The sequence below is a fragment of the Pinus tabuliformis genome, chromosome 9 (genome assembly GCF_031772625.1).
Source record: "Pinus tabuliformis cultivar Carrire ecotype Pingquan chromosome 9, CPIR1, whole genome shotgun sequence".
In the NCBI taxonomy this organism is placed as follows: domain Eukaryota; kingdom Viridiplantae; phylum Streptophyta; class Pinopsida; order Pinales; family Pinaceae; genus Pinus; species Pinus tabuliformis.
In genome coordinates, this window is record NC_142307.1 from 1,959,397,953 (window position 1) to 1,959,423,439 (window position 25,487).

The 25,487-nt window shown below is 40.3% G+C and overlaps 1 protein-coding gene across 1 annotated transcript in view; it reads left to right on the forward strand.

Moving 5' to 3' along the window:
- Positions 1-803: 803 nt before the first annotated feature.
- The window catches only part of HEMG2 (Flavin containing amine oxidoreductase family), a 525,695-nt gene continuing 501,011 nt past the window's right edge, over positions 804-25,487 (forward strand). Inside the window, exon 1 of the mRNA XM_089438658.1 lies at positions 804-1,034. Within this exon, the coding sequence (XP_089294784.1) occupies positions 998-1,034 (37 nt within the window). The 5' untranslated portion in view covers positions 804-997. The remainder of the gene's footprint in view (positions 1,035-25,487) is intronic.

The following is a 25,487-nucleotide window of genomic DNA, read 5'->3' on the forward strand; positions in this document are numbered from 1 at the left end:
ACGAATATACTGCCTTTTTTTCCTTTTAGTTAGGGCTTTGTATATTTTTATTTTGCCAATTTTAAGAGATTCATCAACAACTTCCTTAATTGCTCTCCTTGCACTTTTACAATCTTTGTCATACCATGGGTTGGTTTTGCTATTTTTTTTATTACTTGAAACTTTAGTTGAGAACTTGTTAATAGAATATGAGAGGGTTGTAGTAAAATTATGATAGAGATCTCCTATGTTGTCTGTACTAGACAAAGGAAGCAAATTAGTTTTTAATTCATTTAGAAAGAGATCTTTTTTTATTTCTATCAAAGATTAACTTCTTTTGGCTATAAGGATTATCTTCTATGGTATCTCTATGCATGACAAAATTGAGAATTATAACTAAAGGCCTATGATCAGCTCGTGGTCATTTAAGATGTCAAAATTTGTTATTTCTAGGTTACATGAATATAACCTAGAGCTCAAAATCTAAAACTAAGAGTCATAAATACAATTAATAATCTAGAATATTAATACCATAGATCATAAATCTAGAAGTCATTTTTGACTAGTAACTTCACCAAATTCAAATTTAAATTAATTACTCAACAAAAAAATAATAATAATAACATAAATTTTTTATTTTTATTATTTTAATTTAAAATCATTTTTATTTTAATATAGAACTATTTTTATTTTATATATCTCTACCCACAAGAAGACCTCTCAACACATTAAAATAGAAATCTTCAGTTCCGTGTGCGAGGGTGCCTATCCGACGGTCAATCCACCAACATGACCATTAATTAGTCAAAACTGATTTTGGATTTTTTCCTAGAAAATTTATATAAAAAATGACTTGGAAATTCTCCGAGCTTTCCACAAACAAATGTCAATGGGTATGTCATATGGTTGAGAACTAAGGGACATATGGTTGAGAAGTAAGGGACAAGGATACCAACTATTTGCTATTTCTGACAGAGGAGAAGCAGGTTGGATAAGAATAAGACTCAAGCAGGTAGCCATGGCGGAGAATATTCACAGAGACCAGAACAACAAGAGTAAGTAATCATCTGACATTGTATTGTTCAAGAAAGAAATCTATCACAGGGCTGCACACCATGGCATGGCTTAGGTTCTGTGGATTCGAGAAGGAAACAAGAAATGAAATCCAAAAAAGCCATACTAGTGTAATGTGCCACATCATTTTCTGAAATAATGAGTAAAAGGCTGAATTCAACTTGGGCTTTATCATGAAATTGCTAGAAATACATATGATGGTTTAGGGTTGAGGGCTTTTGTTACCATTAAATTTGAACAGACTTTGGAAATGCATTCGTTATAAAGGGGAAATTTTGTTTAATTGGAAAATTATACGGCTATTATTATTAGTGGGGGTTATATTATCATATACTATCATTGTGACCAGGCACATCTTCAATATGTTTAACTTTAATCTAAGAAAAAGGGAATTGCTTTTGCTGCGAGCGTTTGAGAAATCGGGTAGACATATAGTGCAAAACATGTGCGTACAGGCATCATAATAAGTGTTCATACTGACTCATCTATACCCAGGTCTGATATGCACCTCGAGTTAGCAAAATTTGACGTTACCTATCATCCAAAATCTGATACATCAGACATGCGTGTAATTTCAGACCTGCGTTCTCGAATTTTTAGGCTCAATTGTGTAACCTGAGACTTGCATTCTCGAGTTTCACTGCCTTGAGGTGCATATCGGATCCAGTGTCCATCTTCAGCGAACCCGATGCACAGTTACATTCATGGGTACACACATAAATGAAGTGTTGATGATTCAGTGCCACTCCCACCTGGGGTGTAGAATGCATCTCTTGGAATTCACAAGGGTGATGTGGAACTGTAAACATGTTTGTACATGATACAAAATAAAAATACATTGATATTTTACACCGAGGAAAAATATATATAGAGTACTTTTCGTTTTGTCTTTGCGAAATTTCCCCCAGTCTTTGTTAAAGAAGTGAAAAGTTATTGTTTCAATGTGGATTGGAAAACCCACTTGGCTTGAGAAGGTAGAATTCCTTTCATGTTAATCAGTTATGCTGTTACTTCATTCTCCTTGCGCTCGTTCTAGTATGAAATACTGCAGTGTATACCCTGGGAGTAGAGATTGGAATTCCAGAATAACATCCTGCAGTTGTAGCATATGGATCTCCTCTTCCAAATGTGTTTACTCATATAGTTTGAGGTTATCGGCAATATCAACATCATGATCGTTGAAGAGTGTTCGCAAGTTTGGGTGAAAAGCATTGGCTTTCACAACTTGTAAAACAATGTAGGGATCATATTTAATGGGCTTGAGCTGCAATATTATTGTTTTTTGAATCTTTTTCTGTCAAGGTGAAACTAGATTGTGTGTAAGAAAAAACTTGCACTTGAGCATGGATAAAGATCCATACATTTTGCTAAGTCGGGGTTGGGCATCATGTTTGACATTGAATCTGGGACTGGTCAATTGAACCCCCAAGCATAGGTTGCAGTGATCTCTATCTTAGGGAGCACATATAGGATGGGGATGCGATCTTGTACACCATGTGTTGATCTCCTTGCTTAATTTTACCGATGACGTGATCCTTTTGGTCTCCTTGTTTGAGGTGTTGTAGAAACAAATTGATGCCCTATATAGCTTTTGTGATCTCTGACAGGCGATGCTTAACTTCGGAACTAAGGTTATGATCTTCAACATGTTGAAGTGTACTCTCTCTGACTACCACTTCCACTTTCGACGGGAAGATATAGGATCACTATGATTTATACATACTTGACATATAGTTTTTTGGGCCTTGGTCCAATTGTGAAATGCTTTCCAACCTCGACTGAATAAGAGATATGGATCCCTTGCCCTACTTGAGAGATGATGCTTCTAGGGTTACTTCTAGAATACCACGTCCAAAATGCACCTTTTGGACACAAAATTAGACTCACTATCTTTTATGGTTGAGAGGTCTGGGGACCTAGGTTACTTCAGGGAATTGGGAGCAAATGGAGAGAGTTCAAACCCTTATGTCTCGTTGCATCATTCATTGTAGATAGACAATTCCTTAATTGTTAAAATTGGCAACTAGGGCCAAACTCCATGTGGGTCATCTTATTTATGGCAACTGATATTTTTCTTGGATCCCTTTCATCGAGAGGTGTAGGATTGATCTAAAGATCATCCGATTCCGATAAGTATTCATGGAGTTATGAATTTGTTTGTGTTATGGGACAATTCGTCAAGGTCAGCCAGCGACCAAATAAACCCCACATGTGCTCAACGTTTTAGTATAAAAGGAGATGACTTGAGTGTCATTTCACACGCACTTCTATCTTGATTTCTCTCCACTTGTCTTGGGTTTTAGTGGAAGAGAAATCTAGGAGTGGAATCCCTAGACGTTGGAGGAAAAGAGGTTGCCCTAGCCGCAGCAAAGAAGGCAGGCCAGCGAAGCGATGGAAGGGTTCTATGCGTTGAGCTAAAGGAGCTCAAGGAAGACAGCCCTAAACGCTGTCCTAAAGGCAGCCCTAACGAAGTCCTAAGGCAGCCCTAAACGCTGTCCTAAAGGCATCCCTAACGCAGTGCAAGCAAACGCAGTGCAAGAAAGCAGCCCTAACGCTATCCTAAGGTAGCCTTAACGCTATCCTAAGGAAGCCCTAACCTACGTTATCTCAAGGGTATCCTAGCCGATGTTAAGATGAAGATAGACGTTGTCCTAAACATACCAATGGTGCCCTAGCTGCAGGTATATGGTGCCCTAGACGCAGGCCTAATGCAGTTGAAAGGGAGGACTGTTTTAAGGCCCAAAACAAGGCACCGAGCTACTGAAAGGAGGCCGAGGGTAGAAAGGTTGTTTGGGGCAGCGAAAAGGTGGGTTGTAGGTGACAACATGGGACTCTGGTAGGCCGCAATCCTAACCACCTAAAAACAGGGACAACATGGAGAGTTTGAGGGCTGAAATATGCCCAGGACAACTGTCCTAGTAAATGGGATAGTTGGGCTACATGGTGCTGCTAAGATACATAGGACAGAAAGTACATAGTACTGCAATGTTTCATGGTGGATACATAGGATAGCAAACACAATGCTGCAATGTTTCATGGTGGATACATAGGACAAAAATGTACATGGTGCTGCAATGTTTCATGGTAGATACATAGGACAACAAGTACATAGTGCTGCAATGTTTCATGGTGGATACATAGGATAGAAATGTACATGGTGCTGCAATGTTTCATGGTGGATACATAGGACAGCAAACATAGTGCTGCAATGTTTCATGGTGGATACAGAGGACAAGAAGTACATAGTGTTGCAATGGTTCATGGTGGATACATGGGTCAGCCATGACATTGTGCAGCAGTGGCACAATGGGAAAGCCATGACATTGTGCAACAGTGGCACAATGGGACAGCCATGACATAGTGCAGCAGTGGCACAACGGGACAGCCATGACATTGTGCAGCAGTGGCACAATGGGACAGCAAGCATGTGCAGCATGGTGCTGCACGATGAGGTGCAACATGATGATGAGATGCAGCACAATGATAGGTGAAGGAGTCACCTTGGAGAATCAGTTGAAGCAGCATGTCTTCAACTGATCTCATGTATCATCTTGTTAGAGATGATTTATGCTCTTATCTAGATAAGTCAAAGTGTTGACTTCTGTTGTAAATGTACTATCTCTCTCTCTCTGCTGAACTATTGAAGAACATATAAGAAGAATTGATCAAGTGTTTCCCCACATTGGGGTTTGTCCCTAGCTAGCGCCACATCTTGTGTCCTCTTGTCTTGGCTTGTCTTCAGCGATTTATGTTTATGTTCTATCTGCAGTTTACTTTAATGCTGATGTGATTGCTAATCTGGAAAAGATATTGAGCTAACTGTGAAAATTTAAATAAATTGCTCTAAGCATAGAACATACCTAAACTTAACATGGTATCAGAGCTGGGGTGAAGACAATGCCCAAGCAAGAGTGAAAGAGCAATCACCAAAGACAGTTGGGAAAGGACAAAGGGATCAATGGATTCCTCATCCCTCTTCAAATTCACTGAGGGTGAAGTTGAAGCAGAGAATGTTATCAGAATGGCGCAGCGGAAGTTTCTGATGGCCTAAAGATCACTTCAATGGGAAGTTTGGATCTAAGGGTGGAAAGAAAGACAGATGCCTTGGTTGTAATAAGTTCGGCCATTATGCGAAGGAGTGTTCGAGGTAGGGAAACATCACTTGATGATGATAACAATCATTCTAGTGACATCTTCAATGATTAGAGGAATGACAGGTAATGCAGGTCATCAAGGAAATGACCGACTCTTCAGAGAAAGAAAGGAACCCCAGGTATGAAGAATCAAATGTTGTTTCTGATAAGATAAAGAAGCGTTATCTTGTATTGGCCCTCTCCTTCAGATTCTTTGGGAATCTGGCTTATTGATTGTAGTGCTCCAAAGCACTTCAACGGATAGAAGGGTGCTCTCTCTAATTTGGTAGAGATGGAAACAATCGTGAGATTATACTTGGAGCTGATGCCACCTATTCCGGAAAGGGTGTAGGAAATATTAACCCTCAATTGAATGAGGGTGACTCGGTTCATTTATAGAATCTCTTATATGTACCTGATCGCAAGAAGAACCTGGTGTCCATTTCGGCAATGGAAGTCAAAGGTTTCAGGGTGGCATTCATCGTTGGAAAGGTACGTGTTTGAAAATAGAATTTTCAAAAGATGCTTTTACTCATGGGTTCGGGGTTGGCAATTTGTATCAAGTTGCAGGATGGTCCATTGGGGACCATGTCAGTTGACACATCTCATCTATAGCACCGGAGGTCTACTTATTATAGGACCCTACACGATGTGAGTCAGATGGTGACTGGGATGCCTGAATTCAAGAAGAGCATGAAGGTACATGTATGAGATGTACTGAAGGAAAATCTTACAAGGGGATCATTCCCCTCATGTAGCAGGTCCACAGGTTTGGAACAACCCGAGGGGTTTGAGATTCATGATCGGGAATCTCATGTATGCAGGTGGAAGAAAGCCCTCTATGGCTTGAAGCAAAACACCCCGGGCATAGTATGAGAGGATTGATAGCTGTCAGATGAAGCTGGGATTCACTAAGAGTGAAGCCGATCCAAACCTTTGCTTGAAGGTTGTGGATGATAGACCTCTCATACCGGCACATTTTGAGGACGACCTATTTCTAACAGGTGCAGACTCTCTCATTTGTAGAAGTAAGAGGGAGTTGGATTCCGGATGTGGAATGGTAAACTGCAAGCCCGTGACTACCTTGAGGATCTTAACTTTCAGAAGTTATATGGTAGTGATGCCGGACCAGATTTGGGAAATGCCTCTGAGTCTCATAAACTCATTCGCGTTGATGTTCTTGGTGAATTTCCGTCTGGACATATGATTTGTAGTTAGTATGATGAGCTCATATATGGTTGAGCCTCACTGGATTGGTGCCAAGAATCTTCTGAGATATCTTTAGGGCACAATCTCTCATGGATTGAGATACACTGCTGGAAATGTGAAGCTGCATGATTATTCGAATGCTGATTGGGCAGGCAGTGTGGAGGATTGCAAGAGCACTTCCAAGTGCTAGTTCTCTTTGGGATTTGTTCGATATCCTGGATGAGCAGGAAGCAGAAGTCAGTTGCTATAAGCACCACTGAGACCAAATACATAGCTACGAGTATGATCTCGTGTGAAGCTACTTGGTTGTGGAAGCTCTTCAACAAGCTGTTTGTACACATGATGGATACCACCGGGATCCTTTGTGTCAACTAAGGGAGGGATTCGATTGTTGAGGAATCTCTTATTTTATGATTGCTCCAGCATATAGACATCAGATACTACCTTATCTGGGATATGGTACATTGATGAGCGAGGAGGCTCTATCACATTGAGACTGATGTACAGGTCGCAGACATTCTATCAAAGCCCCTGGGGAAAGGTTAAATTTGTGACTTTCTCGAACGACTTGGAGTCGTTGAGAAACCTTCTTATAAAGGTCCTGCATGATGCATGCAGTGAGCTCTGGGAACTCCGGGGGACTTGGGGTACTGCTTGGAGCAACAAGCGACCATAGGGCGACTCACACTCCCCTAATGGTGCGCTGTGTACAGGGTGAATGGCTCAGCCTGTTGATTTGTGGTAGCATCGGATGTGCTCTAGCCTCGAAATTTGGTGGAGAGGTTGGGGCACATGAGATTTCCAATACTTGGAAAGGGTTTGGGCAGATTCTAAACAGTTTGGGAGATATTAAAATAATTAATATTTTTAATGGAGTCCCTAAGTCTAAACTTAGGGAAATTAAAATATTAATGTGGATTAATATAAAACTATGTTAGAATGGTCCAAAAGACATGGATCAAGCCAGATTTAATCTTAGCCGTTGATTAGGGACTTAATCTCGGCCGTTGATATGTCAACGAGAAAAGTATAAGAGGAGGCTTGAGGGTCATTTGGAGAGTACACCAGATGATCAATCATTCTATTCTCTAGAGCGGGGTTTGCTAAGAGAGATAGAATCAGTGATCGGAGTTGCAGTTGAGGGGTAGTGAGTATAGAGAGACAGAGAGGCAGAGATAGTGCCGGGAGATCAGCGTAGGAGCCAGAGAGAGTGACGTAGTAGCAGCCAGGGCTCATGCAGAGGCAACCAAGAACTGCGCAGTGCTTCAGAGAGGCGAGCGTATAGGGCGGTATAGCAGCTGGGCGGTAGCACAGGCCTTGCCAACATTCGTGCCAAGATATAGCATGAAACATCGATAGAGACCTGCAAGCACGCAGGTGGGGTAACAATTCTACATCCAACAGGTAGAGGACGTAACCTAGGGGGCCGAGGAGTCTGTAGTTTGAGGTTGAAGGCGGTGACATGCAAGGTGCTATGATCAATAGAGGATCTATTGGAAGGTCAAGGAAGTAGCCCCACAAGTACAACAAAAATCGTGGGCAAAATTTGCTAATGGACTGATTGGTAGTGACAACACAACCTAAAAAGAAGCACAAGAAACTTCTTCACCAAGTGAATTTGTTTTTGACATGGTTTGATTAGCTAGACAAGATGGTGACCACTCTCAAGTTTGAAGATCGCCTAGATGGTTTGTCTAGCTATAGTATTTGGAAGGAGAGGATTGCATTGATGTTAAAAGAAAACGAGATCTGAGAGTTTGTATCAAAAACTTAGATTCGTCCTATTGATGTAACACTTCTGGCCGCTCATAATAAGAAGGACGTGAAAGTTAGGAGGATTATCCTGGATGGAGTGAAGGACCATATTATTCCTCATATATTCGGTAAGAAAAGCGTCAGAGAAATATGAGAGGTGTTGACCAAGTTATACCAAAGCGACAACCAGAACCAAAAGATGGTGCTAAAAGAGGATCTCAAGGGCACCAAGATCTCCAAGCATGAGTTAGTTTCTTCTTATCTCACAAGAATTTCTCAAGTACGAGATGAGCATGTTGTAGTAGGTTAGCTTCTGTCAGACTAAGAACTAGTAAGGACAACTCTGAATGGGTTCACAGAGCAGTAGGGTACCTTCGTTAAAGGAGTCATGGCATAGGAGAATCTCCCAACCCGGGATAGGTTTTGGGATGACTTCACCCAGGAGGAGACTTGTGAGGAGTTTCTTCATGGTAGCTAGGTAAAAGGTAAAAGGGATGAGGAGAACATTGCTCTTTCAAGTCATGTAAGAAAGGGCAAGGGGGCTACCAAATTGAACAAAGGAGAGGGAGGATCCTCTCAGGATGGGAAGAAGAAGGACATGAGAAAAGTCAAGTGCTTTGCATGTCACAAGCCAGGACATTATGTGAGCCAGTGTCCAGACAAAAGGAAGGGCAAGGGAAAGACAACCACAACAACCACTGCACAAATGGATGAATTGGTTGAGAATTTCGAGAGGAACTTTGCCTTGGTGTCATGCTTTTCTGAGACAATCAAGAAAGATGCATGGTTCGTAGATAGTGGGGCATCTTACCATATGGTGGGGATGAGGAAGTGTTCCTTAGTGTTTCAGAGACGGATTCAGACATGCATGTTGTTAGTTTTTGTAGCATCGGATGTGTTCTAGCCACGAAATTTGGTGGAGAGGCTAGAATACATGAGATCACCAAGATCCAGAGATCGTTTCTAGAAATTGCACCTAGAAGTGACTTAATTAGATTATTAACCTATTTTTTAATGTTTCCTAAGTCTAAACTTAGGAAAACTAGTTAATTAATCAGCATTAATTAAGTCAAGGTGAGAATCATCTAGAAACTCAGACGGATCGATTCCAAGATGATCTTAGCCATCAATTAAGTTTTAATCTTGGTTGTTGGTGCTCCAACAGTGGGTTATAAGAGGAAGTCGATGGGGACTTGGAGAACATACTTGAGAACACCAGAAATTCGATTTCCTTGGCAGATCGATTTCTAGAGTAGCAACAATCAGCTACTAGAGAGCCAAAAATCAGAGCAGTGAGTGAGGGGCAGAGACCGTGAGTCTAGAGAAGATTTTCCAGATCTGGAGAGTCAGCTACAAGAGGGTCGAGTTTCCTCAGTGAGGCTGCGCAGAGGCAACAATTCGATTTGGTGAGACAAAGGGTCAATTCAACGGCTGGAGGTTGGGAAGATTTCCGGAAGGGAAGGGACCAGTGAGTCATTCTCAGAGGCTGGATTGGGCAAATGGCTTGATCAGTTGCAATTCCAGGCAGAGTGTATTAGTGGCTGCGTAGGCTTGACGTAGATGTTGTTGCAGGGGTTTCGTGGAGCCCATTTAGAGCCAGTTTCAGAGCGGGATCAGTGCCAGGTGAGACAAAATTTGTCTCACTAATTTTTGTGGCCAGTTTATTCTGCAGTGGATTGCCAGTTTGTGCATCCAGATTGTACTTAAATTTTCATTGCTGCATAATAATAAAACCCTCATCTGCTGCACTGGTTTTCCCGCATTGGGTTTTTCTGGGGACAATTGTCCTAAAATAACGGTGTCATTTTTATTGTGTGTGTGTGTGTGCTAGTATTTTCTTAGTTCCATTGTTATTATTTTCTGTAGTTTTATTTGTGAATGCTGAAGTGTGCTTATTTCAATGTTGCCGTAGCAATAAACTGAATAATTAATTTATCAGTTAGAAGAAATAATACCAATTGTTGCAATAGGATTCCAGTTTTTGGAATGTTCACATGGCATCAGAGCGTGAGTGATTAGCCAGGGAGCTCAGAAGCGAAGGAAAGAATTTCGCTGCTGAGAAGGAGTAGTAGGCCGAAATTCTTGAGGCAACGCAGTTTATTGCCAGGTAGGCCGAATTGCTTGGGGAAGTTTGATTTTTCAGTGCAGGAGGCAATTTTTTTTTGAATCTCCCAGATTAGTAATTCCCTTAGGTAAAGGGAGCTGCAACAACTCAGTTTTTCGCTGGGCAGATTTCTGGTTGGACGTAGAGAGTTTTGCTGCAGGTTGCAGAAGCAGAATCTGTGTCGGGTGGAAGAGAAAAGCACACATAGCAGAGGAAAATTTTTCCTCAGGGAATTTTGAGTCTTGGAAGTTCAAATTTCTAGTTGCAGTTTGGCAGTAGCAACTAGCAGAGCCCCGCATTCCAGAAGGGAGTGCGGATAACAGAGCATCAACTGAGCACATGGAAAGAGGGAGTTTTTGACTTGATCAGAAATGGCCACAATTGGGCCGAGAGATCAGGATAGGTTGGAGGGTTCCTCCAACTATGTCATTTGGAATGCCATGATGTCCTTCCTGTTGGATGAATATGGCCTAAAGCTCTACATAGACATCGTTGTGGCAGTTCCCTAGGATGCGGATCAGCTAAAGGAATACATGAAGGAAATGGAAAAGGCGAAGCGGTTGATCTTGGAGGGAGTTTGGGACCATATAGTCTCACACATAGCTAACAAGGACACTGCCAAAGAGAAGTGGGATGCTCTCGCCATGCTATATCAGGGCACTTTTGAGCAGTGAAAGATGTTCCCGGAGGAGAAGCTGAGATGCATCAGGATGCAGAAAGGGGAAGGCATAGATCCCTTCCTCACTAGGATTCAAGAGGTCTGAGACCAACTTGCAACTGTTGGGGCAGCGCCTCAACCAATAGAGCTAGTGAGGTTGGCATTAAATAGTGTCTCCGAGGAGTGGTGAGTTTTTGTCCAAAACATATTGGGCAAAGACAAGCTACTAGAATGGGACATGATGTGGTCAGACTTACAATAGGAGTTGAGGCGAGCTCTGCTAAAGAGCTCCATCAGTGGTAGCATTAGCAGTGGATTGAAAGTGGTGAAGGAGGAGGAACATGTGGCCCTCGCATGAAAGGGTCCTAGTTAGGGGCAAGGGGAGCAAAGAAGGAAGAAAAAGGACCTGTCAAAGGTCAAGTGATTTAGGTGTGGTGAGCTTGATCACTACAACACACTGTGTCCTCTCAGGAAGAAGAACAAGTCGGAGAAGCAGGCAACTTCTGCAGAGATCGACAGGTTGTCCTGCAGGTTGGAGGAAGATTTCGCGATGTTGGCAACCATACCTCCAGGAGTGAGGTTGGCTGACTTGGAGTTGTAGCCCCAAAGAGCTACAGATTGGGCAGGGTCCTTGAGGAGTCTTCCTCATGGATCATTACCTGGCTACAGGGGCCCACAATGTTCAGTAGCAGGATGGATTAGTGCAGTTGATGCAGTTAGTACCAAAGTGACGGGTGTAGACTAGTAGCAGTCATATGCTGAGGAGCGCAGTGCAATATTGACAGCAGAGCAGGTGGCTCAGTGCAGAGTTGGCAGCAATGCAGATTCTTCAGTAACAGTGTAGATGCTAGTAGCAGTCAGAGACTCGGGAGACAGATGCATCATACTGAACACAATTGATTCAGTATTTTGGATGCTTTTCAGTTGCAGATGTTGCAGTTGCAACAACAACATATGAGAGGGAGTTGTAGTGCAAATGCAGTGTTGGCAGCGGTATGACAGTGTCAGCAACAACACAGATTTGGCATTAGAGTTGTGCAGTAGTTGGTGGGCATCAACAACCAGACATCAACAACATAACAAAGATGATACAGAGACAGAGTGTTGTGGCAGGGTGTGCAACACTAAAACACATTCCTTGTTAAGAGGGAGTGTTAGTTTTTATAGCATCGGATGTGTTCTAGCCACAAAATTTGGTGGAGATGCTAGAATACATGAGATCTCCAAGACCCAAAAATCGTTTGTGGAAATTTCACCTAGAAGTGACTTAGTTAGATTATTAACCAATTTTTTAATGTTGCCTAAGTCTAAACTTAGGAAAACTGGTTAATTAATTAACATTAATTAAGTAAAGGTGAGAATCATCTAGAAAGTCACATGAATCAATTCCAAGATGATCCTAGCTACTTATTAAGTTTTAATCTTGGTCGTTGGTGCTCCAACAATGGATTATAAGAGGAAGTTGATGGACACTTGGAGAACATACTTGAGAACACTAGAAATTTGATTTCCTTGGCAGATCGATTTCCAGAGTAGCAACAGTTAGCTGCCGGAGAGCCAGAGATCAAAGCAGTGAGTGAGGGGCAGGGACAGTGAGTTCAAAGGAGATTTTCTAGATCTAGAGAGTCAGCTATAGGAGGGTCGAGTTTCCTCAGTGAGGCTCCACAGAATCCACAGAGGCAGCAGTTCGATTTGGCCAGATAGAGGGTCGATTCAGTTGCTGGAGGTCGAGAAGATTTCTGAAAGGGACCAACGAGTCATTCTCAGAGGCTGGATTTGGCAGACGGATAGATCAATTGTAGTTCCAAGAAGAGCGTATCAGTGGTTGCGTATGCTTGACGCAGGGGCTTCGTGGAGCCCATTCAGGGCCAGTTTCGGAGCTAGATTAGTGCCGGGTGAGACAAAATTTGTCTCACTAATTTTTGTGGCCAGTTTCTCCTGTAGTGGATTGCTAGTTTGTGCATCCAGATTGTACTCAGATTTTCACTACTGCATAATATTAAAACTCTCATCTGCTGCATTGGTTTTCCTGCATTGGGTTTTGACTTTTTTTTTTTGGGGATAATTGTCCAAAAATAATGGTGTCATTTTTATTGTGTGCGTGTGCTAGTATTTTCTCAGTTCCATCGCTATTTATTTTCCGCAATTTTATTTGTGAAGGTTGCAGTGTGTTTATTTCGATGTTGCCATAGCAATAAATTGAATAATTAATTTATCAATTAGAAGAAATAATACCAGTTGCTGCAATAGGATTCCAATTTTTGGAATTTCTGCACATGTGAGAGTTGGTATGAGTACCATACTTGTAGTGAAGGGGGTTGGAACAATGTTATTCCTGCTAGAATCAGGAGTATCTTTGGACGTGGCAGAGGTGTTATATGTCCCAGAGCTGAAGATGAACTTGCTCTCAGTCTCGACTCTGGAGGATGCATGGTATAATGTTGAGTTCCAAAAGGGACAATATTCATACATTCAAAGGGAGCTACCTAAGACACAACAATCAGGCTTGGTGTCAGGAAGGGTAAGTTGTACAGCTTGCAAGGCCAACCTGTAAGAAGATCTTGGATCAAGGATCGATGTTAGTCATGGAGATTGAGCAGGATGATCTGAAGACTGAATTGAGACTGGGGACTCAGTGTTGGAATTTCTAAGTCTAACCCATTAGAAACCCTTCATATACTTTCTGATTTATTTCTGCCAACTTGTTCTAATTAATTAACAAGTTATTTACCATGTAAATACTGAAAATAAATACAAGTACATGCTCAGCACATTACAGATCATCAACTGAAGGAAACAAAACAAGCACACAAGTGACACCGTTGTTTTTGGACTAATGTCCCCGGAAAAACCCAATGCGGGAAAACCGTTGCAGCTATTTGAGGGTTTTAATTATTAAGCAGTTTCAAAATACAATCTGGGTGCCAAATTCGGCTCACCCAACTGAGAAAAATCTCGGCAGTAGTACCTCTCCTTCGGAGACAGATATTCCGGCTGAAACCTCGGATGAACAATCCCACAGCTCTAAGCTCCTTATCTGCCCCACGAAAACTCTAGTGTCAACTTTTAGGCACCGCGTTAGCCCTTTCTGGCCCAGTGTCTGCCCATCGTCACCCTAGCTCGTCCTGCGTCTGCCTCTGGAGGCATTGCGTCAACCCTTAGAGCCACTGTGTCACCCACGCTGGCTCTCTGAGGCACTGCGCAGCTCCTGGCTGCCTCTGCGTGAGCCTTGGCTAACTCTGCGTGAACCTCTTGCTGGCTCTGCGTCCCTCTCTCCCGACTTCTGCGTTGATCCTCCTAGTACTATCTCTGCCTCTCTGCTTCTGTATCTTCTGTGTTGATCCTCCCAGTACTATCTCTGCCTCTATGCTTCTGTATTAACTGCCCCTCAGTTACAACTTTAATCACTCCTTCGATTTTCTCAGCAAGCCCTGCCCCAGAAAATCGAATTCTTGATCTACTCGGTGTGTTCTCCAAGTGACACTCAAGCCTCCTCTTATACTTTTCTCGTTGACAAATCAACGGTCGAGATTAAGTCCCTAATCAATGACTAAGATTAACTCTGCCTTGATCCATGACTTTTGGACCATTTTAACAGTTTTATATTAATTCACATTAATATTTTATTTTCCCTAAGTTTAGACTTAGGGACTCCATTAAAAATATTAATTATTTTAATATTTCCCAAACTGTTTAGAATTTGCCCAAACCATTTCTGGGTATTGGAGATCTCATGTGCCTTAGCCTCTCCACCAATTTTCGTGGCTAGAGCACATTTGATGCTACCTCAAATCAATACTCAGAATTTAATCTAGAAGATGGGCAGGATGCCAGGATGTAATGCCCAAACCAAAATATAATCGCAAATTAAATTCCTAAATTCATCCAGAATTTTACTAGCTACAATTTAAGAATTTATCAATTTAATACACAAACATCTACCTAGTTTTCCATGTTTGAAGTCGATCTTGAGATGTTGTAGCTCAAAATTCACTCTCGTTACCAAAAGACCAAAACCTCCCTACCAAACTGGGCACAATCTCAGTTCCCAGCTCCAAAATACTTCAAAATTTGAAGTAATCTGACCCCCGTGCCCAAAAGATTTAAGAACAATGAGGCTCTTCCTTTGTGTCTCTCTCTGGTAAATTCCTCCTCTGTCTCCTTCCTTCTGTCTCCTCCTCCCCCCAGAATTTTCTTTTGTCCCCCCTATATTTCAAACATTACCTTCTTTTTGTCCTTCACCGCCCTGGCAATGATGCATGAATTTTTGTCGTCTGTCCATTACGTGGCTCCTCACAATCGCTAAAGAGGCCCGGTCATATTCTTATTCATTGACACTCATCATTTAATATCTCCTTTAATGTGAACATTAACGAGGTTAAGTAACTTTCCTTTTATATATAAAAATAATTATAATTTAATATTTTATTAAATTCTACCCTTTTAATATTTAATTTAAAATTTATATGGTTAGTTTCTTTATAGTTTATTTTTATAGTTAGTACTTTCCCTTTTTAAAGTTTAATAATTTAATTTAGAACATTAAAGATTTTTATAGTTAGTTCATTTTATTTGATAGACAACATACAATATATACTCTTCTTTTTGAATAATGCACTAGTAATATTAAGATGGTGGTATAACAAGTGCTCCACAAATACATTGGTATCTACTTACCACTTTGATAATTTATTCATTACCTTATACTTGGACATTTCCCAGAATTAGTTAGTATGCATACTAGTGCAGTGCATGCAATACATGCATATGTAGCTATCATATGCATGTCTCCTATGCATGCTAATATTTCCATGTTCTTCATAACTCGAAGTGGGTCATTACACAGGAGGCCTCTTCTAGATATGTCAGGACCAGTTGGTATGAGGTAATATTGATGGATGCTCAGGAGCAGAATCCTAGGAGCATGGTTGGGAGAAACATGTCTTTGGATTAGATTCCAAGGCAGGTAGTAGGGAAGTCTTTTAGTTTAGAAGGAGCAACTACAACAACGGATGACGTGGTAGGATCAGAGAGATCCAAGTGGAAGAGATTATTCCAGAAGCACCTCCCTCACTAAGAGGGAGTGTTGAAGTTTGTAGCTCGGGTAGGTACTTTTGCACAAGCCTTGTGTCTAGTTGTGCAGGAGTCACCCACATCTTAGAACACTTGCTCGAGGTTGAGCAAGTTGATAATGTAACTGAGCCTAAGTTTAACTTAGGAAAAAAGCACATATAATATATTGGTTTATTGAGCTAATAAAATTTAAGAAAAGTAAAGTAATTTACTTTAGTGAATAAGTTTTAATCTTAGCCATTGATCTCAAGTGAGGCAAGATCTAATCTCGACCGACAGTCACTTTGAGATTAGGGTTTTGGCTCTATTGTTGCAAAAACTAGTAGGCCTAGTAAATAGGCTAAAGCTAGAGGGCACAACAACACTTTGGGACAAAGGCCCACTGTCACCACAACCTATGTCCCCTTCTCTTCTCAGATTTTCACCGACGGGAGGAGTCCCAGTATCCCTCACTTGTGATTAATGTGTCTATAATAGGATTCAAAGTGAGGCAAGGATGGCTCATTCAATGGAAAGGTTCAATTAAAGTGTGAGCTTTGGGAGAAGCTAGTAAGACTTTCCACGAAAAACCCCTTGAGATAAATACTATACGAGACCTAGGGTTGAGATATTTGACGAGATAAAAGTTCATCCAAGGTCAAGATAGTCAAGAGAAAAGGTTTCGAATGATATACTACTAAAGTACAAACCTTCAAGAAATCCCTAAGTTGAAGGACAACTTCAAGGGTTCCCACTTGGTGTGATAGCTAGGGCATCATTTTTCTTGAGATTCCACCATGAGAATTCGTTCCAAAATTGCAAATGCCTAGAGGAGATACTAAGAAGATGTCTATCCAATCAAAATTGAAAACACAATCCTCTAGAGAATTTCGCACCAAGCCCTAGAGAAGCTTCCTTAGCCTTAAGGGACAAGGAAACGAGGTAAGAAATAGGTGGAAAGAAAGATGTTTCGTTGAGTTAATGTGATCACTAAGGACTTAGGACCAATGCCTAGCAATTGGGAGGATTGGAGTAAAGAATGATCTTGGTTTGGTAACTTCACTCTTCAAGGAGGCCTAAAGAGGCAACTTCGCTATCTATGGATGCAACTACATGACAACTTTAGACTTTTACACTTCGATGGCAATCGTTATGGAGTTTCAACGATGCAAATGCAAATAATGCTCTAGGAACATCATTCATTCATTATCTTATGAGTTACACATGCAAAATCTTCCAATATTTCCAAGGCCTTAAACACTTTTTCATGAATAAGGGCACAATAATAACCATAAGAATAAAATTCCATGCATTAGACATCCATAATTTCAGAAATATAGCTTTAAAAGGCACTTACAAGATGATGAAGAGTATATCCATCCACAAGAATGCCAAAAAGAAGCTCCAAGATAGAGAACGAACTTTTCCAAATATCAAAATGCATCAGCTTCATCCAAATCTCTCCACAAAATTGCAGGCCGAAAATCCTCTAATGAGGTAGCCGAAAATCCCAAGTGTGATGAGTTCGAACGGGAGAGAGACTCTCTAATTTATGCAAGTGCGAATAGTTCAAATTTCTAAAGAAGCCCCTAACATAACAAATGATGTGAGTACCCTTGGTTACAAGCCAACCAAGATAGCTTAAACATTAATTATTATTTAATTTGTCTTTTAGCCCATATAATTAATTCGAAGTACTCTCCAAGGCTCGTGTTGAGGCCTCATGCGCTGAGGATGAGGGTGAGGGCCTCAAAAATAATGAATAAGAGGGGGTTTCCCTTCGAATGTTGCAAAAGATCTCTAAGCTCCAAGTTGGGCTGAGTGGGCTCCAAATGGGTCTCATGGGTCTCAAAATGGCTCGAGATCAAGTTGATACTTCATCAATGAGGGCTAGAAGATGACACATATCTTCCCATGTCTCTCCGGGTGAGACAAAACCTCCTCTGGGCCCTGGATCAACTGCCAAGTGTCGGATGCAATGTGTAGCCAAGTGCATCATTATCTCTGAATAACTGGGGCTTGAACAAGCAATGTGGTGGTGCTAAAGGAGTCCATGGTGTGGTAATCAATGCTCTGCAAGGCTGGATGCCCATGGCTCTCAACGCTCATCCTACAAGTGCCATTATGACTCTCTGGAGGGTTTGGTTCCCGTATAGGGAGGCCAAGTCCAAGATGAAGACCCACCTGCAATCTTGTATAAGATCCAATGTGTCTCCTCACCTTCCAATACAATAATTCATTAGTATAATTGAGTAAGTAAGCTTGCTGATCAAGGGAAAAAGTGGACATTTCATAGTGGCATGCCCTTCCAAATGGGCTTTAAATATGTACTAATGTTGCCTTGCTCGACAAGAGAGGTTAATGAAGGACCCTATTAGGTGGTTTCAACCTCTAAGGGATTAACAGGTCAATGGTACATCCGTCAAATGGAAGGTGTCATGTGAAATAGTGATGGAATGCAGTGGGGGGTAGAAGGGAAGGCTCTAAGCCCACTATATGAATGTACAAGGGTAGCTATAATAAAGGAAGCCCACTATATGAATGTACGAGAGAGCAATCGTGGTACATGAGTTACTCGGCTTTTGTTTTTCCACCCTTCTTCATATGCCTTTTGACTTTTATTGATTTTTCTTCTTTCTATTGCTTGGGGCTCAAGGGGATGAGAGCATGATGTGTAAGATGTAGCAGTGAATACCCCTTTAAGGTGGGGCAGTTCATCGCCCACCAGGGGTTGGGACAATCATGGGTTCCTTAATGACGCGGGGGGCACTCATAGGGGCCATAGGAACCAAGGTGATGGGCATAATGATAGGGGGTAGAGCTCATGTTTGTCTTTTGCCCATGTGCTAAATTCTTTTATCCCGACCATCTTTTGTGTTTTGTGGTACATTTCCTGTTGTGTGTGGCCACATTATGCTTTTATCTTTGTTTTTAGTTGCATCAACCTCCGAGGCATAGTTCCAAGCCCGACCCAAGGTGTGGACAATGGGAGGGGGTGGTTAACACCTTGTCGACCCAGATGGGAAAATGTGAAAAGGGCTTTGTAATGAGCGGAGGGGAGTGAGATATATGGTGTCGGGAAGTGGGACCGTGCAACCAAAATTAGCGTTTCCCATTTAGTGCCACTCCTAAAGCTAATAGCTCATAGAGGAGATCCCATGGGACTAGGATTCAAGATTAGCCCCCATTATGAGGCAAGGGAGCAAGAGCACAAGTCAACACCCTTTCTTTCCATTGAATCCTCCCACTAATCTATGCCCAAATGTGCCCAAGAAAAGCAAGCATAAACACCCAATTACATAATGAAAAATCATACCTTCGGGATTGGATGGCCCACCTTCAAACATACAATCATAACAAATGAGCGAGGGCACACAATGATTGGCTTAGGAGGTGGAGAATAGGAGCATATCGAGCTATCAGGTGGCTGAAAGGGGTTGTTGGCTGCCAACTAAAGACAAATCTAGGAGAAAATTTCTCCTATAGGGTTCACCCATTGGTGGTGGGTAACATCTGGCTCCAATTGGGACATGAGCTCTCAGTAGAGTGCACGAACCATGTACTCGAACAGGGAGGTCATGAGAACACCAACAATCTCTTGGGACCGTAGACCTGTTACCTACACATCACAAATAAAGAAAATGGTGCAACTTGTTTTGATGGCGTCCTTTGATCGCTCATGCTTTTGTTAGTCCATAAAAATCAACAGGAAATAAAATCTATTCTAAGGTGCAAATATAATCTAGTATGAGAACATAATATGATATTAAATTCTAATGCAAAAATAAATATGCAATGCATCCTACTCTAATATGCATATTACATTATGCAAGTGCTAAGTATAATCATAAAACCAATGAACCAACATATTAGTAGGTCAATATAAAAACATTTTCCCTTATGAATACTCATATAATAATTCCAAAAACAAGGATAGGAAGGATCACATGTAAGATCATAGGGGTGGGAGGTGGGAAAATAAGAGACCCATATATCATAGAAAGGAACCCTCGAGGAAAGGAAGGACACCAATTTACAGAATCAAATCCTTTCCTGCAAACAGAGAATGGAGGATCAAACCATGAATTGTCTATCAAGAACCTTCCTAGGGGTGCGATTCTCTATCGGGTCTTCAGGAACATGATCAGAAGGGTGAAGAGATATTTGGCCAAGAGTGTCACAGGTAAGCTGCTTCTCCTCATGATCATGCTTAAAAAAAGGAAAACTCTTAGGCTCATCATCATTGATGATGGGGCAAGAAGGGGGAAGGAAAGGGTCCACAGATGACTCGAACACATCCCCAGGGTCACAAGGAAAAATAAAGTCCCTATTCATGTCATCATTGGTATTATACATTGGGTCCCTATTAAAACGATGGGCATCGATTTCCCACTTCCCCTTTTCAATATGAAAATAATCATTAATGTCGACATCCAAGGGGTTAGTGGGGCCATCCTCCTCAAGGTTCTTGACCTGCATAATGTCAAAATAATCCTTGAAGAAGATGGGACTACCTAAGGAATCCTTTTCTTCATGATCCTCCTTATGCCCAATGAAAGCTTCCTCTTGGATATCTAACGCTTGGCAAGCTTGGAAATGCTCAAGAAAACTATCAAAGAATGCTTGAATTGTTGAGACGCTCCTAGGCTTGCAATTATACAACCATGAATTATGACCATGGAGGGATCTCATGAATAACATTATGAGGACATTGTGGTGAACCACTTCATCCTTTGAGGCATGTGCAACAAATCTTGCTACATGATTAATTGCAGAGAGCGGATCACCATCAAACTTGGGCACCCCTCATATAGCATTCCAAGTAACATGGTTAGGGTACCCGAGGATGGAAGTGATGTCCAAGGCGGGAAATTTATCAAAATAAGACATCCTATTAGGTTACACATATGAATTAGGTAGGAGTCGCCAGGATGAATTTGGAGATGCCTTGATAGATGTTTGGTTACCCTACAACTAAGTAACCTGACAAGGGGATTCGAGATTCGTAGGATACGGGGATTCGACTGTCGGATTCGGACACGTTGACCCCCTGGAACAGGACACGTAGGATTCGTTATATATTATTTTATTAAAAAAATTATATATATATATATATATATATATATATATATAAAAATTAGATATTTCTTACACAAATTCTCATTAATTATACAAATTCATTGATTTCAAACATAGATCTTCATCTAGATGTTAGTTTTATTGTTTACAAAGTAAGTTAGTAACATTATAACATGCATAGTGTTGCCCACTACGTGTCAACTTCCCATAGCAAGTACACCCCATTTTCTTCGCAAAAGGGATAACGCTTGATTGACGTGTCCGTGCCATTCGACAGTCATTGTCGACTTGATCATATTATGTTGTAAACCCAGTTTGCATGTGTAAATTGTAAATAATCTTAGCAGAGCTGAGTCATGTATGTAAATTGCCTAGGTGGACCTAGTTTTCTAGTGATAATCTACGTTTCGGAAGGTTTTTTGTCTCACCGGTCCATGATCGGCAAAGTTTTCCTTCAGCCTAACCCCAAAGACGGAATAAATTTTGTCATTAGAATCTTAGGGGAATCCTAGTGCGTTGATATGCTAGATTATAGTTGTGTCGCAGAACTGGGTGGTCTATGAGGGTCTATGTCAAATGGGTTTTCCCCCTTGAGATGTAAAATTGTAAAAGTCATGATGTAAAGTGTCTTGACGGTTAGAAAATGTTTTAATCCCCTCATAAGTCCTAAGTCCTAGGTCCTAGGTGATTTTTCCAAAGGCTAAGTTTGAGGATCCATTTAAAAATAAAAATTAAAAATTGAAAAAAAAAAAAATAAAAAAATAAAAGATATAAATAAATTAAAAAAAAATTAAAAATTAAAAAATATAAAAAATTAAAAAATATATATATATATATATATATAATAAAAAAATAAAATAAAATAAAAACTTAAAAAATATTAATAATAATAAAATAATAATAGGTCAAATTTTTGAGTAAATAAATGCAGAATTTCAAATTTTTAATGCATTTAAAAATTCGACGGATGAGATTAAAAGATGTTTTGATCCTCATCGACGGTCGAGATCATTTTGACATGAATCACTCGAACTAGCCGTTGGGAATTTTTTCCTTTAAATAGGGTGCTAGGGGTCATTTGAGATCATTCGATCTGTGAGTCTTGTGCTGAAGAAAGCTCTCTTGGAAACTTTTTCTGATGCAAATAAAGAAAGACTTTGGGGTTGAAATCTTGCTGGTATTACTCTCCTGAAGTGCTGTGAGCTGTTTTATTTTCTGCATAATTTTATTTTCAGCCATTAGTAATAGCTTGATGTAGATTATTGTTGAACACAAGTATCTTGTTCACTTACTAGGGTTTGAATGGTAATAGTATTTCTGAAATAATGGCAGGTATCTCCATTGCATCTGGAATCTAGTATTGTTTTTTCTCTCTTTATTGATGGTTGAAGTGAGCTGTGCAGGAAACCCTTATTGAAGAAATCAGTGGGCGTTTGGGGAAGTTCTCGGCTGAACCAACAAACTCCCGCAAAGCATTTTCTTGCAGAGCCCAGCCAGTTTCGATTTTGGGTCTGACATTTAAAGTTTATTTTTTAAGTTGCATGAGAGATTTCTAAAGTATCTCATAGTAAATCTGATATTCTGAAAATATTATTAAGGATCACTGACAAATCTGGCTGTTGTAGAGTCATGAAACTGTAAATATTTGTCGCTGGTTTGTAGGGTTTTAGTTTTTTTTGCATATGTATTCTCTGGGTGTTTGTCTTTTCATTACAGGTTGCAGGGTTTTCTAAAGATTTCTGAGGGTTTGATCAGATTTTTTGTGGCAGGCAAAAGAAAAAAATTTGAAAATATTTTTAGGGCAGGCTGGATTGCTACCATACCTTCTGCGTTCATCCCTTCCAATGCCGTCACTCCTCACGTCCAACCCACAGTTGGTTCGAGCTTCTCCAAGTCTCATGCAGATCTTTCCTTTTGCTCTCTGCGTACCCTCTACTCAGAAACCGCTCATCAAAACACTCCTCCTCACTGCTAAACAGTCCCATCTGCTATCCGCACCCATTTCTACCTGCGTCCTCTGCTTATTAACCCATCCGCTGCCTCATTTTCCTGCACGCGTTCCTCTAACCTCCCATCGAACTCGCCTCACCTTCACGCATCACCTCGGCCCTCATTCCGCACCCTCCAATCCGCTGCTCGTTCCTCTTCCTCACTGCTCCCTCATCCTTCTCCGCCATTCTCCATCCTTCCCGCGCACAGTCACTCCACACACCCTGCCAAACCCAACACGTATCCCTCAGCTCCGTCCCTCCTTTCCCTTGGCCTGAGCTTCCTTATCTGTCCAGCTCCCTCACGCTGCAATCACTGCGTCAACCATCGAGCCATTCTAGAAATCGAATCTCATATGCTCGCCGTCCACTGACCTGCACACGCAAACAGCCAAAAACAAAACGAAAATTTTGATATGCGTAAGTTTTTCCTATGCATGCGTTGGTAAGTTTCTTTTGTTTAAATTTTATTTTTCAGAACTAGATTACTGTTAGCTTTAGATTCTAGTTTAATTTTTATTTTAATTTTTGGTCTTTGTAAAATAAAAGAAAAAAAAATAATAACAATTTTATGAACTTTCCTTTTGATCGTTCTATTCAGTTTTTCATTTAAATTAGCATTATATTTTGTTAGATGTCAGTTTAGTTTAGATTAGTTTTTTTAAGATTTATTTTTAATTTAGCACATAGTTTAGCTTAGGGTTTGATTTTAGGATTAGATTTTCTTTAAAGTTTAGTTTTATTTCATAAAAAAAATAAAAAGTTTAAAAAGAGTCCTTTTTAAATAGAATTTAATTTAGATTATTTTCTAGTTTTAGATTTAATAAATTTTTACTTTAGTTTTAGATTTAGATTTAGGATTTGAGTTATTTTGTTTAGTTTTTCATTTAACTAAAAAATATAACAATAAAAAAAATCATAAAAAATTAGAAAATATAAAAATCATAAAAAGTTTTAGTTTTAAGGTTTTAGTTCATTCTTTTATTTAAGTTTAAATTAAAAAAAAAAAAAAAAAAAAAATAATTTGTCTTATAGTTTAGAATTTTCTTTAGATTTAAGTTTTATTTATTTAGATTTCTGTTGGCTTGGTCTTATTTTATTTAAAAATATAAAAAATATTTTGGAAATATTTTGCCAGATTCAGTCTTGGCTCAAGGCTTCGTCATGTTTGCGATATATCTTTCCTGATGAGGCTAAAATTTTGATGTGGGAATTAATGTTTATCATTTTCATGTGATTAAACATGCTTGAATGATCATTTAAAGATTAGCTATATGAATGTGATATCTGGTTAGCATTTGAAATTATGTGGTTGTTTAAAGCATTTAATCTTTCGAAATTTTAAATTGCTGGAATATTGTTAAGCCATTGAGCGTTTATTGATTATCTCGCATTTGGTAAAAGTTAATCTTTGTTTGAGTTATTTGATGGTAAACGATTGTTAATGAGTTCATATCTCTGCAGCATTCGATAAATAATCGTTTAATCATTTATTTCATAAGGCACTGGTCTATTAACTTAATAAAATCAATTAAGTGTTTGTTGCCCCTCGTGTCTCCCAACCCAACTGGTCCCAGGTTGGTCATCCATTATCCCATAGGGTCTACCCCCCTTAGCTGCGAGAGACAGGCTTAAACGGAGAGATCGGGGATTAGGGTGACAACCCCCGGTCTGAGCGTTGTCGTGACAATCCGTGCGACAACATTTTTTGGCGCCGTTGCCGGGGATAGAGTTTTTTCTGTCCTTGGTCCTTTCATTTCGAGCTTTTCTGTGTTTCACTTCCTGTTCGGGTGGCGACTCCACTTCATATATTACCTACAAGAGTGTATACTAGAAGACATCCAAGCAGTCTGTGCAATCCTGCTCCTGGTCCTGAAAGGGCTCTCAGGATACGATTACACAAACTCTCTTCTCGTACACTTCTTGTTAATCTCGGACAAGAAGCCCTCTCTGATATCCATTTGCTTTTTACTAGTCAAGTTGGGCACAACATCATGGATATATATGCCCCTTGCGATTTTTCTAACATTCCAGGGTATCCCAATGATCTTCCATCACTTGGGATAGATAAGTTGCCTAACTCTCATGGAGATAATGCTAAGTACGCAAGGTCTGTTGATTTCGATCATGGGGATGTTAGAATGACTCTTTTCATCTTAACTTTAGGGGGCGATGCCTATGATTGGTTTGCAGAAAAGCCTCATAATTCATTTAATTCCTTACAATCGATCATTGATGCCTTTAAGGAAAAGTATGGAGATAAGAGAGAAGGAAGACACCTCGTAAAAGCTATTAGCATAATAAAAAAGAGAGAGAATGAAACTGTTGAAGAATTTAACAAAAGTTTTAATGGTATTGTTAGAGAATTACCGCAAGACTATAAACCTACAGACAAATCTCTCCGAGATTTTTACATTGATGCCTTTAGTCCTGAGCCATCTTATGAATTAAGGCGT